The sequence below is a fragment of the Cucurbita moschata genome, unplaced genomic scaffold, assembly GCF_002738365.1.
Source record: "Cucurbita moschata cultivar Rifu unplaced genomic scaffold, Cmos_1.0 Cmo_Scf00001, whole genome shotgun sequence".
In the NCBI taxonomy this organism is placed as follows: domain Eukaryota; kingdom Viridiplantae; phylum Streptophyta; class Magnoliopsida; order Cucurbitales; family Cucurbitaceae; genus Cucurbita; species Cucurbita moschata.
Genome location: NW_019268517.1, coordinates 6,962,062 through 6,974,143, shown reverse-complemented (window position 1 = coordinate 6,974,143; position 12,082 = coordinate 6,962,062). Strand labels below are relative to the sequence as shown.

Genomic DNA, 12,082 nt, shown 5'->3' with positions numbered 1-12,082 from the left:
CAATATCCTATCCTAGAAAGCATTAAAAATAGCCAGACAACTTGAATTCTCGTCCTAGGGGCATTTCAGTCATTTTTCCTAACATACATAGCATCTCGTTGAATTTGCCCTTCTAGAATCCTAATCATGCACGTCTTTTCAATCTTTTTTCTTAATTGGAGACATAAGTTTGCTTACATCGCGCTTAGTTTGAGCTGGACGATGAAAATCATGCATATTCTAACCATCTAAAGTAAGATATGCACGATGAAGCGTGCTTTTTTATTTTAAACTTGCATTTTCAAGAAGTAAGATCAATATTGGAATTGAGACGAAAAACTAGCAAACAAAAGTCGAACAGCAAAGAAAAGACCACTCACGTGCAAGTCACACACCATACATGTGAGTAAGTTCTTACATGCATTTTCACACGCGCATTCACATGAAACGGATCAATTGTTTTAAAACACATGTTGCTAGAAGTCTAACACACTTTTCCACTTGGCACTCGATACGCATCAACCACCAGGGCAGCCGTGCCGTGCCCCGTTGCCCACCACTACACGTGTCCCTATTCTTTTTTAGATGCAATGGAATTTCTAGATTTCCTAATTTTTTCCTGATTATTTACATTTTTACTTGTTCACAACTCATAACTCATAACTTAGTTTGTTAATAACTCATAACTAAATTCCTTCACTAACGTTGTAGAACTCCAATCCTGGTTTCGATATATAGTCTTTTTGTAATTTCTTGTCAGAATCAACTATGCTTAAAAGTAGACATAAAATACCTGTGTACCATTGTTAATCCGATCCCGCCCGAATCTCTTGTGAATTTCTTTAAGGAACTTGTGGGGATTCATTCATAGGTCAGTACTTCAAAAATTCAGGCCCTAACTCATAAGTTAACTCGAACGAAAGTGATCGATAAGGCAACAGAACAGCACCAAACCCGATAGATCTCGAATGTAAGTGAGAGTGCTGATGGATTAATGAATTAAGTTCTCAAAAGTAAATGCAGACTCACATGATGGGATGAAGAACGCAGAAGAGAAGAGGCACCAACATGATGGAAACTTTGACTATGTAAAGCTGCTTATTCCTTAGATTCCATCACCAAATGAGGGGCGAAACTCCGTTGAAATCACATACATGGGAATCTTCAAAACAGCACGACAATGTTCGCAAACATCTCCATGAAACAGAGACCACAGCAAAAGGAGAAGAGAACTCCATAATCGACTCTAAAAGCTACAGAGCTTTTTCTTTTAGTTTTAGACCCAACTACTCGACTGTAACATGCTTCACATCCTTCCTCTCTTCTTCCTTCACCTTCGGCACGCTCAATTTCAGAACACCATTTTTCATTTCTGCTTTGATCGAATCCAGCTGGTAGAGGTTGTCGGGCAAATCCAGTCGGCTTGAGAATCGTCGACGGTCCTCCTCGTATTCGGATTCCTTTGCAGCTTCGCCTTTGATTATCAGTGTGTTCTGCTCCACGCTCACTTTCACATCTTCTTTGCTCAGTCCAGGCATGTCCATTCGCAAGTACAGAGCGTCCTCGTTTTCTCTTACGTCCCAGCCCCTCCTTGATCCTGCTCCAACTCCTCGTGAAGCTGCCAGAATTGGATCCTCCATGAACTGGTCCATCAGATTCAGGACCTGACTCAGGCTCCGGTTCAGCGAAAAATGATCGCACACATCTGTCACATGGAAATTGAAGTGCATTGAGGTAGTGATCGATCCACCATCAGCAAACAAGCAAGCATGATTTCTTACGAACTTAAAGTTTATTGACAACATTGTCCAAAGTGTGTGAACAGATTAAGATTCGTGCTGAACAAGCAAACAAGAATTGGAGTGCAACAATGGACTTTCTCGTTCAAACACAACTAATTTCACATGGTTTTATGCCGATATTTCTCAATCAATAAGCGAGTAGGACTTCTTATTGAAACACCACTTCCAATGATTCAATGGCAACAAGATCGATATACAACACGAACAAACAAGCAAAGTTTCCACTAAAAGAATAACAGTAACCACTCTCAGATGATTCCATGCCGCGATTTGTCAAGGAGCGTGATCAAAACTAGACAAGCAAGCAAAATCTCTCGCTAACAAAACCGATCAGGGCGATTCAGTAATGCGCGTCATATAACTTCAACATTCAATACCGCCAGTCATTGCGCAGATCCATTTCAACAAATCAAAACAAAATTACAAAGAAACAAACAACTAATCACATGGCAACCTAGTTCAAAATTCCAGAAAAATCAATCAATAAATCAAAGGAACAAAGAAACAACAACCTGCAAAACCAGGGAAGCGATCACGATAACGAGAGAGAGAACCGCTCCGGCGGCTGTCCAAATCGACGGAGCGGTCTTCGTCGTCGTAACTAGCAATCTGAGCGTTAGTGTTGAAAGAACGACCGACAGAAGGAAGGACAGAAGCGGAACGAACAGGACTGAAGAGCTTAGCGGCGGAGGAAGCGGCCAGCCTTCGGAGAGCAATTGAAGAAGCCATTGATGGAGATTTTTAGAATGCTTAAAATGCGGAGAGCTAAGAGAGCACTTAGATCAATTCTTCCAAGAATCTGAGGTTCTGGAGAAGAGGAATTGGGGTTTTATTGAAGAAGAAGAATCGTCGAGAAGGGGAAAGAAGGTTCTAGTAATGGAGGTTCTTGCAAAAGGCGGGGTTTCTGGAATCTTGCCGTCTTTCCCCTAAATTTTTGAAAAATTCATATTTATACCATTTAATTTAAAATTTATTCCAAAAAAAGATTAAAAAAAAAAAAAAACTTTTGAATTATTTACCAACTATATAACTATACAAAAGAATTACCATAATATTACCATCTAACCTATCATAAAATTTACCTACTATATTTTTAAATTTATATAAACATAAATAACGTCACATATGAATCAGTTGCAACATGGATGAGAATACATCCTCTAAAATATAGGATTGAAGATATAGATGTTATGGAGCCTTTTATGCATAGGTAGATCTATTTATTAATTAAATGAATTATAAAATTGTTAAAACGACCCTACTTTTAAATACACAACTTGGTCGTTTTTACATTTGCTCTTTTAATTTCTTTCAAGACTTAATTAACTGACTCTATGATTGGAATCGAATAATGCTATTACGTGCAACATGAAACATGATGTTTCTTCTTAGTGGAACCTAAAACCTAGAGACCTTGGACTTCGTATTTAATATATGTATCACTTTCATATACATAACTCACGTGACGCACCACTTTATTAAATCTTATTATTTTTAATTTTAAGTGTATTCTTTCTCAATTCGGTTTTAAATTAGTAATGGATCATTACAAGAAGCAAGTTAATAATGAAGATTATTATGATACTCTTTTTCAAATATACTAAAATGTTATTTAGTAGTTATTATAAAAAAAATTAAAAATTTATTAGTACTTGTGTAAAAGTAGATCATTTACTTTAAGAGTCTAAACCCAAGTTTATCGCTAATAGATACTGTCCACTTTAATCCGTTACTAATCGCCGTCAACCTCGTGATTTTAAAACACGCCGTTAAGAAGATGTTTTCACACCCTTATAAGGAATGTTTCGTTTCCCTTTCAAACTAATGTGAGATCTCCCAATCCACTCAGAACCCAACATTTAAATTTTAGATTAGACCTCCCCTTGAGATTAGATTAAAAATTGCTTATAAATAATACAAAATTCAACTAATAAAACACTCTCGAGTCCCCTGGACATAGCAAGATAAAAAGTGATCAAACTCGGACGATAAAACGTCCTAATCAAGTTTAAAAAAACCAAACTCAAATTTCAAAGCCAAGCAATGAGATTTCGATCAGACAGATTGTTTCCAAGTCAGGTAGTAGTAAGACTCGTGGCTAATGAGATACAGCTCTTCATTTTAGTTCCCTCCATGGCAGAGTTCTACCATTTGCAAGAAGCATTATTGGAGCAAGATTTAATATGCCTTAAGATCAACCAACCTCCTCTTTGATCTAAGAAAATAGCGTACACTCTAGTTGTAGGCTCTAGCATCAGCCCTCAAACTTAACCCACTTGGTATTTGTTGAAGCAGGCACTTCTTCGTTTAGGATAACATTAGAAATCTGTGTATGCTCTCTGTCAGAAAGAAATCAACTTAAAAACTCTAACCACTCATAATCAAGAAATGCACCGAAGGTTTCCTGAAGATAATGTATTCACAAAAGCAACTCATCCTACTCTACATGAATAAAGATTCATGGTTGGAACAAATTTGCTAGGAAATGACCAACTCTATCACCTTCAAATTCAGTGTTCTTCATATATTCAAGCAGTTCAAATGCTAAATTGCACAGAATAAGTCTCAGAGCTGATTAGTAAGATTATGGTAAAAGGATACATCGCATGTCCAGCATGTTTCAATCGGGTTTAATTTGGTAGAATTGAAACAAGATCCTAATGAAATCCACAGAATTGATTTTCGTATCCAATTTTCATTCTTTGAGAAACAGTTCATAAAATACAATTCCCATTCCATCTCATCCCCTCTGTAAACTTTCATGGAATAGACTTTGTCCATTCACAAAAATGGATTTTTATTTCACCATTGGAAGAAATTTGTCAAAGTAAAGTGGGGGAAATCTTACTTTGAAACCTTTAAAATACAAAATTATTACAAAATGAATGTGACCAATTTAAGGGATATTATATCAATCAAGATGAATTACCTCATTCAGATGAAGTACGAAAAATGGCTGGAGGTAACCAGGCATGTGAGATAATATTGTTGACATTAGACTTGTTGCGATGGCCTTGGTATTAGCAACTCCTCATAATCATCCACAACCACCTACATAGAAAAACTGTATTAGTAGCAACCATGAAAACGACTAAAATAACAAAACCCACAGACGTGTTGGTTCGAGAGTTCGGACAACTCATGTTGGTGGATATAGTTACCTCAAAAGTCTTGTCACCATAGGTATACTCAACATACAACTGCTTTGGTTCTCCAGGGCATGGGTCGCAAAAGCCCATGATACCCGACTTCTTTACCCCATCATGGAGCTGCATCAAATAGATAGAATGACATAATGAAATATGGAATTCCAAGTGTATATCTATGTACATAGGTTAGTGAATTTAGAGCTAATCAACAAGCACCTTGCTAAAGCCTACAAAGCTATTATTGCTTGATCCAACAATACTTGGAATGTGAAAATTTGTAGATTTGAAGAAACGAGAGGTCATCCAAATTTAATCCCTTGAATGGCGGTTTAAAGAGTACTCTTTGACCATTCAGCCACTACATAGGTACTTCACTGACATTTAAGTTTTCAGGCTGTCGGTCATTGATTTGAGATTGACTTAATTCATTTCAACTTTAGGACACAACCAATAGGAAAACAAGAAGTCGAAGTTGTTTTGATCAAGGGACTTGCATGGGAATGGATTCATTCTAGCATTTTGCTTGCACACAAATCACTAAATGGGCATGGCACATCACTCCTTGGGTTCTAATTCAACCGGTCTCATGCAACCTCGTAACTAATTAATAATTTAATGCCAATATTATTTTTCAATGACACCGGTATTATTTGTAGCTGGAAAAACACAGGAAATAAAGAAGTCGCTAAAAAATACCTTTAGCTGCCCAGAATCATTAACCAAGAAGTTTAGAGGCAAAGTCACATCTATGACGCTTAGAGAAGATTCATCATTTGGTACGCTTAATTCATCCCTCTTTTTCAAAGCCTTCTGACTTCCATAAATTGCTTTAGTAATAACAAGTCCCCCAATTTCAGATTGCCTGTTTCTTTTCCTGTTGGCTACATTTTGCAGTAGCTGTTGAGCTTTCTCTGCGGCGGTTCTTGCTTCTCGCACCTAAATTTAGATATAACTCATGTTAAACCCGGAAGGTGATAAGAGCAGGAATTTATTTACCAATGAGGGTACAGTGTCAAGGGAAGATTTAGAGAGATTCCACTCTCTCCCAATACAGACCATCACAAAATGATTAGCCAAAGTATCCCTTTCCCACCACTATATAACAACCACATCTAATTACACTCTCTCGGCCCAACCCAAACTAACTACTTTCTCAAGCTCTTCTTCTAATATAAATACTTAATACGATCCCATCACAAGGAGTCCAACACCAAAAAAATTAGAAGATGGAAGTGGCCAAGAAAAAGTTTTAAATAATTGAGATAAAAGGTGGTTGCAAAAGACCTAAGTGATTCATAGAAAAGAAAAGAGGGGGAAATACTATGGAATGTGTGGCAAAGCTGCTGAAAAAGAGCTAGAACACCAGAAATAAATGTTTCAACGTCAAAAGAAAGCCAATGAATATCTCCAACTCCACTCATCTCAAAGCAAATAATAGTAGTAGTGTTATTAATAATAATAATAATAATAAGATTAGTGTTTTAATGTATGCAACCTACAGGATCAACCTCTTAAACTGGTCTTTTCCACTAGTACAGAAAAATTTTCAATTTATGAAATCTTGTACAAGACAAAACAAGATAATAACAATAATAATTATTATAAAAGCCGACTGTACAGTCAAAGCTCCAAAAATTGTACAAAAATCGATACCTGAGCAGAAGTCTTTTGCATGTTCTCTAAAGCCTTTTGTTTTTCCCTTCTCTGGTAATAAGGTTTTACTATAAATTTCTGCAATCATAACACAGAAGATTTAAAAATCAACTAAAAAGGTCTTCACCTCCACTTATTCCTTGGTACAAATCTCAAGAAATAAAATGGAACATTAATTTTTCAGGAAACTAATAGAAAAGAATACAGCACTGTCAGCATACTAACACTTAAAATGTGTTTGAATATTTATAGTTAAAAAATTTGTAGGGTGTGCCTGAGTTTTCTCCCTTTTCCTAATGCCAACATGGCACATGTGACAAACCAATTCATTAATAGATGGTTTAGAGATTGATCAAATGTTCAATAGTTTAGGAAACCTTGAGCAAAAAGTATGCTGAAGTGGGAAATAGGAATGCTCCAGCTGCAAACACGGGGTTCAAATGCCTGGAAATCAGAATCTGCATGAAATACAAAATTAGAAAGAGATTTTAAGACATAATAGACAAAGAGGTATGAACGAAAAGCTAAAACCCAAACAAAAATTGGACTCGGCAGAAATTCATTTAATAGTTTAAGATTGTTAAGTGCACATTAATATATATCCTATTGTGTGAACAGCAAGCAAGGGACATATTATATCATTGGAATGTCACTAAGTTTAAAACTTCAAAGAAAAATAAATAAATACTCGAGAAAAAGATGAGAACGAACTGTCCAAACCTACAAAAATCTAACTTCACAATTTTGCTTAGAATCTTAGAACTTTGTCAATCAACATGGCATTAACAGTTTGAATATCCATAATTGACATATGGTAGTTGAAAAGGTTACCAAGAATGTGATGAGTCTGTTTACTTGGATGGATTTATTTGGTACTTGAGTGATGAAGGGCCTATAAGGTATCTTATCTAGATTCAATTTCTTGTTTTTGATTCACTAAATCAAATGATTTAGTAGATCTTTGTTTGGGGGGTTTATTTCTATAAATAATTTATGAATTGTATTTGGATTTAGCAGTCGAAAAAGTGACAATTTGAAAACAACATTCATGTGTTTTTAGTGTATTCATATTCTAAATCCGCTAACAAACACTTAGGGTATGCCCTTATTCAAAAAAGGTGAAAACATGAAATACAACACTTCTTTCCATTAAATCCCTTGTTTTCAAATTCTTGTTTCCAATTCAACAACCAAATACACCCTAATTTTTCTTATCTCAAAGATAATACTTAACCAAACACACTCTTATGGTCCGAATCACATCATAAATATTTGAGTATGTGCACTAGCCAGGGCAAGGAGAGAAGGCATAAAAATCATGGCAGCAAAATTAACAATCTTGCTCGTTGTCAGGCAATGACTATGAAATAAGATCTGGGCCATTATTAACTCCTATAAGCCCTTCAATTTTTTTTTTTTTTTTTTTTTTTCTTTCAATGAGACAAATAACTAATTGATGTGAATGAATATACTAAAAGGATGAAACCCCAAGCAAACCCAGGATTACAGAAAGGTTTTCCAATTCAACAAAAGGTTATTTAAACTATATCTGTAAGAGAGTATAGAAACACTTACACCAGTGAAGACCCTTTATAACCATAGTTCCCATTAAACCATCAAAGAGAGAAATTTTCAACTAAAGGATCCAAGGGAAAACTGTAATAGGTCCTTCAAGTATACGTATTTTACTCATATGATAACCAAGTTTATAATTCATCCATCATAGCTAGACAACTTTAACAATGTAATTTGTAAGGAAGTTTTATAATTTGCTCCACGATGCTACTAGGGAAAAAGAAAGATAAATAAAGTTGGCACACAGACTCAAGCCTCAAGCATCTAGTAACAAGAGAAAAATGGAGATCTATCTTACTGGAATAATAAGTTTTTGACCTCCACGATGCAACTCAAACTTCCAAAAGATACCCTGGAAAAGTAAAATAAGATGAAAACACGTAAACAAACAATGAAGCAAGCAAAACCAAAAACTGGAATCAATTACACAATTTAAGAAACATGTTACCAATTTATGGATACCACATCAGAGGATAATTCCTCAAAGGATTAGAATAAAAAAAAAATCAGGGCATTCACTAAACATTAGAAGCCTAATCTGGCATCTACAAGATTAAATAATTCTTCAGTTCTCATTAGCAAAGAGGCATGCAAGCTCAAGAATCAGTGCACAACAGATAATCTATTTTTTCCACACATGAAGTTCCAACTACCTGAATCCCGATTGAATACAACATCCGAACAGTACTAAATTTGGATAATTTCCTCCCACCACCAAGTTCAAGCTCAAGCATGGTGCTGCAATATTAACAACGGAAGTCACAAATAAACCCCAAGAGGCATTACACGACCTAACATTGGACAGATTAACCATAATCCTCCAAGCCTACCTTCCAACTTTCCCAGCAATTCGGCCATGAGACTTTGAAGAGAAGCGATGAGTGTAATGAGCTGAAGCACCAAATGAACTTGTACTAAACTGCAGGCCAACACATAAGTGGTAGTCTTAAAGGAAAAAATTATACTATTGAGAGACTGAATGAATGTAGCGACTTGTACAAAGCCATGATCAAAACCAAGGAAATTTGACGGACACACAAATAACAACTAACATTAGAACTGCGACTGCCACTGTTTTGATGCCTATATGAACATATCATTATGACATCTGATACTCATCTTATTTCTAATTCTAAATTCCAATGCCATAAATCTTTCATTGAGAATAACTAATGATCAGCGGCAGAAAGAAAAATACCTTAACCTCTCCTGCAACAGACCTTTTCTCTTCTTTCTTCTGCCATCCAACTGCAACGGATGACTCTGGACCTAAAATAAGTTGTATCTAAAAAAGGGAAGACAGTACTCAGGAAGCAATGCAAGCGGTAAATCCAGTGATAAGACACAAAAAATAAAGATAATAAACTAAAGTTCTGACTTCAGACACCATTTAAGCAAATAATAACGATCTGATATAACAATATAGAACATAATTTGACTGGGGGGAAAAAGGCATACATTTCCATTTGTTGTTTCAGAAAGTTGGCGAGTCCAAGCATTGGACAAATTCAATGATCCATCTTTTAATGACATTGAAATACCCATTGTTGCCGTTGAGTGCAATGTAAGATGACTGAACAAATAAGAAAAGAAAGAAGGGAGTGGTAAGTGTGGGGTTAGAGTAAGTACATTTTCCTAAAATCGTCACAGATTTAGGAGAGGCAATTTCTCACCGAGATGCTTGCATCCCAATAAGTGATCTTAAGCCAGCTGAAGCCATAAATTCCACAGAAGAAACTGAAGAAAATTGATGGCGAAACACAGCAGAAGCAGCCCCACCACCAGCATTCCCAGTAACTGCCAAATTTCCTCCTATTCCAACGGTATTACTTTTTGATATTTGAGACTGAACTTCACTTGTCATGGCCATTCTAAAATTTTGGTACATAAATAAATGAGTAGCTGGATAACACAATAGCAATACGACTAGACAAACTTCATTAATGCATATCAATGCTCGAATCAGAAACCTTGATTGTTAGTACCAGTAATATAGACTTCTTATGAAATTGACAAAGAGAAAATAACACAGACTCCTTCAGCTACTTATTGTATCATGGTAAAATGATGTAATGTTGTACCTAATGCAAAGGTATAATGGTTTGCTTAAATTGAATTGGAAGGTTGGGGAACAGAATAGAAAGACTTCATTACCCTCTCATGATGCCAACACCCTTCAAAAAATGTGGCAAAGACATATTAGCTAGAATGGTACCGGAAGGTCTAAAATGTGCTGAAGTTTTTTCTTGTTCCTTCCTTTTCCGTAGCCTTTCAAGCTCTTCCTTTATCTCGTCTGCTTTATTCAGCTTTGGACCAAGTTCCAAACCAGAAGTCAATCCTTCCATGCCATAGATGTCATATATTTGTCTTTTATTCTCATCAGTTAATATTTCGTATGCTTCGCAGATTCGCTGAAAGTTCTCTGTAGCAATATCTTTCATCTAAAGAAGAACCAAACATGAAAAACACTGAGAAAGACTTACAAGGATCATAACTACAGGATTAAAATTAGATGATAGATACTCACAAGTTCCTCCAAACATCATTTGTATTATTAAAATAAAATCCTATGGTTAACAAGTTTACTTTAGTCCAGATAGCGTAGAAATTCAAATGATGGAACAATTATCCCCAAAAGATCTGGAAGCACTTCTAATCCGTGTATCCCAGTAAGTGTTAATTAATGCTTCAATAAAATTAAAATATGCTTTTGTGGGTTTTTTCTCCTTATAAAGATTCTGATAAACACAAACAGGACTTGTAAAATGATAAAAACACAATTCCTTAGGTATTCCAAGTTGAAATTATGCAAATTACCGATTTGAAATTTAAAAATTAAAAAAAATATTCACAGCATTATTGATCACAAATATTAAATTACACAGTTAAAATTGAAAAACAAAATCGAGAGGGCTAAACCCACACAAGAATCGAAACAAAAAGAACAAAAAATCCACAAACAATGCCACTCAGCTATATCAAACACACTCCACTTCACTATTGAACACAAATTAACCCAAAATCTCGCTCAGTCAACTATCGCTGATCGCAAATAAGTTCATCGGCAGTGCAAATAACACAGAAGCATCACTATCACAAACTTAAGCAAAAACCGGAGAAAACAAAATTGAAATCCAAAGAACGCATAATCGATTAACGATAAGAGAACTGTGAGAGCGAATTGGGAAATACTTGAGGAGATTGATATTTATCAGGGTGATAGACTTGAGCCCATTGACGGTAAGCCTTTCGGATTTCTTCATCGGAAGCTTCAGGTGAAATGTGGAGCAGAGCGTACAAATCCTTGTTGGGAGGCCCAGCCTTTTCTTCTTCCTCCATTTTTAGGACTTCGGAGCAAACTCCAGAGGTTTAGCAGAGAACGACTATGGAAGAACTGTAGTTTTCCTTTGTGGGTTTTAGGGGCTTTTGCCGAGCCGCGGGCATAGGAGCTGTCAGGTTAGCTAGGTTACCCGCTCGTGTTGTTAATATTACCCAATGCTTATTTGGAAAATAAAAAACATTTTCGATTAAAATTTAGATTAAACCATGGATGAGATTTATCTGTTTTTACTCCATTTTAATTTAGTTGCTATAGTTTTAAAAAAAGATATCTACACATTAAACAAAGGTATATTATTATATATATATATATATATATATATATATATATATATATATGATAAGTACTTCGTATATATGTCTCATAGGGACGCTGTGTCACCAAAAAAAAAGTAGATGTATGAGTTGCATCATAAATATATGTTATGGTTTAAGTTACAGGGATTTCATGCATTTTGTAAATCACATATATCGGGATACTTTTTTATCATGATTAGTATGGACATATACGTCATGATATTAGGTAGGCTCCTTTCCCTCCATGACTACAACAACGTGAGCGCGTGCTAGTAGGTCTAGGGGTAT

At 35.6% G+C, this 12,082-nt stretch overlaps 2 protein-coding genes across 5 annotated transcripts; both read right to left on the bottom strand.

Moving 5' to 3' along the window:
* Window positions 1-943: 943 nt before the first annotated feature.
* On the bottom strand, window positions 944-2,693 carry LOC111443511 (small heat shock protein, chloroplastic-like). 2 transcript variants are annotated; one of them, XM_023081380.1, is made up of 2 exons: window positions 2,291-2,693; window positions 944-1,684 (listed from the first exon to the last, which is right to left on the bottom strand). In XM_023081380.1, exons 1-2 carry the CDS (start codon window positions 2,508-2,510, stop codon window positions 1,266-1,268), a joined length of 639 nt encoding a protein of 212 aa, XP_022937148.1. In that variant the 5' UTR covers window positions 2,511-2,693; the 3' UTR covers window positions 944-1,265. The 2 variants fall into 2 exon arrangements, with proteins under 2 accessions (XP_022937148.1, XP_022937223.1); XM_023081455.1 differs by having other exon boundaries at window positions 2,294-2,691.
* A 1,016-nt stretch (window positions 2,694-3,709) lies between these two features.
* On the bottom strand, window positions 3,710-11,614 carry LOC111450885 (chaperone protein dnaJ 13-like). Of its 3 annotated transcripts, none has more exons than XR_002711905.1 (14): window positions 11,351-11,614; window positions 10,313-10,599; window positions 9,832-10,029; window positions 9,617-9,731; window positions 9,357-9,443; window positions 8,989-9,077; window positions 8,812-8,896; window positions 8,457-8,510; window positions 6,961-7,041; window positions 6,584-6,661; window positions 5,627-5,866; window positions 4,943-5,050; window positions 4,711-4,832; window positions 3,710-4,120 (listed from the first exon to the last, which is right to left on the bottom strand). XR_002711905.1 is itself a non-coding variant. In XM_023091160.1 (13 exons), the coding sequence occupies exons 1-13, from the start codon at window positions 11,495-11,497 to the stop codon at window positions 4,776-4,778; spliced, it is 1,626 nt and encodes a 541-aa protein (XP_022946928.1). In that variant the 5' UTR covers window positions 11,498-11,614; the 3' UTR covers window positions 4,341-4,775. The 3 variants fall into 3 exon arrangements, 1 of the variants encoding a protein (XP_022946928.1); XR_002711906.1 differs by having other exon boundaries at window positions 3,710-4,107; XM_023091160.1 differs by lacking the exon at window positions 3,710-4,120 and having other exon boundaries at window positions 4,341-4,832.
* Between the last annotated feature and the right edge of the window lie 468 nt (window positions 11,615-12,082).

What these genes read in the sequence shown, in the direction of transcription:
- LOC111450885 (XM_023091160.1), bottom strand. Translation starts at nt 11,497, where the DNA reads ATGGAGGAAGAAGAAAAGGCTGGGCCTCCCAACAAGGATTTGTACGCT. An exon ending in CTGAAACAACAAATGGAAAT is followed by an intron (nt 9,444 to 9,616) that starts GTATGCCTTTTT and finishes TCCCTTTTTTAG; the next exon opens with ATACAACTTATTTTAGGTCC. An exon ending in TGCAAAAGACTTCTGCTCAG is followed by an intron (nt 5,867 to 6,583) that starts GTATCGATTTTT and finishes ATCTAAATTTAG; the next exon opens with GTGCGAGAAGCAAGAACCGC.
- LOC111443511 (XM_023081380.1), bottom strand. Translation starts at nt 2,510, where the DNA reads ATGGCTTCTTCAATTGCTCTCCGAAGGCTGGCCGCTTCCTCCGCCGCT. An exon ending in CTTCCCTGGTTTTGCAGGTT is followed by an intron (nt 1,685 to 2,290) that starts GTTGTTTCTTTG and finishes TCCATGTGACAG; the next exon opens with ATGTGTGCGATCATTTTTCG.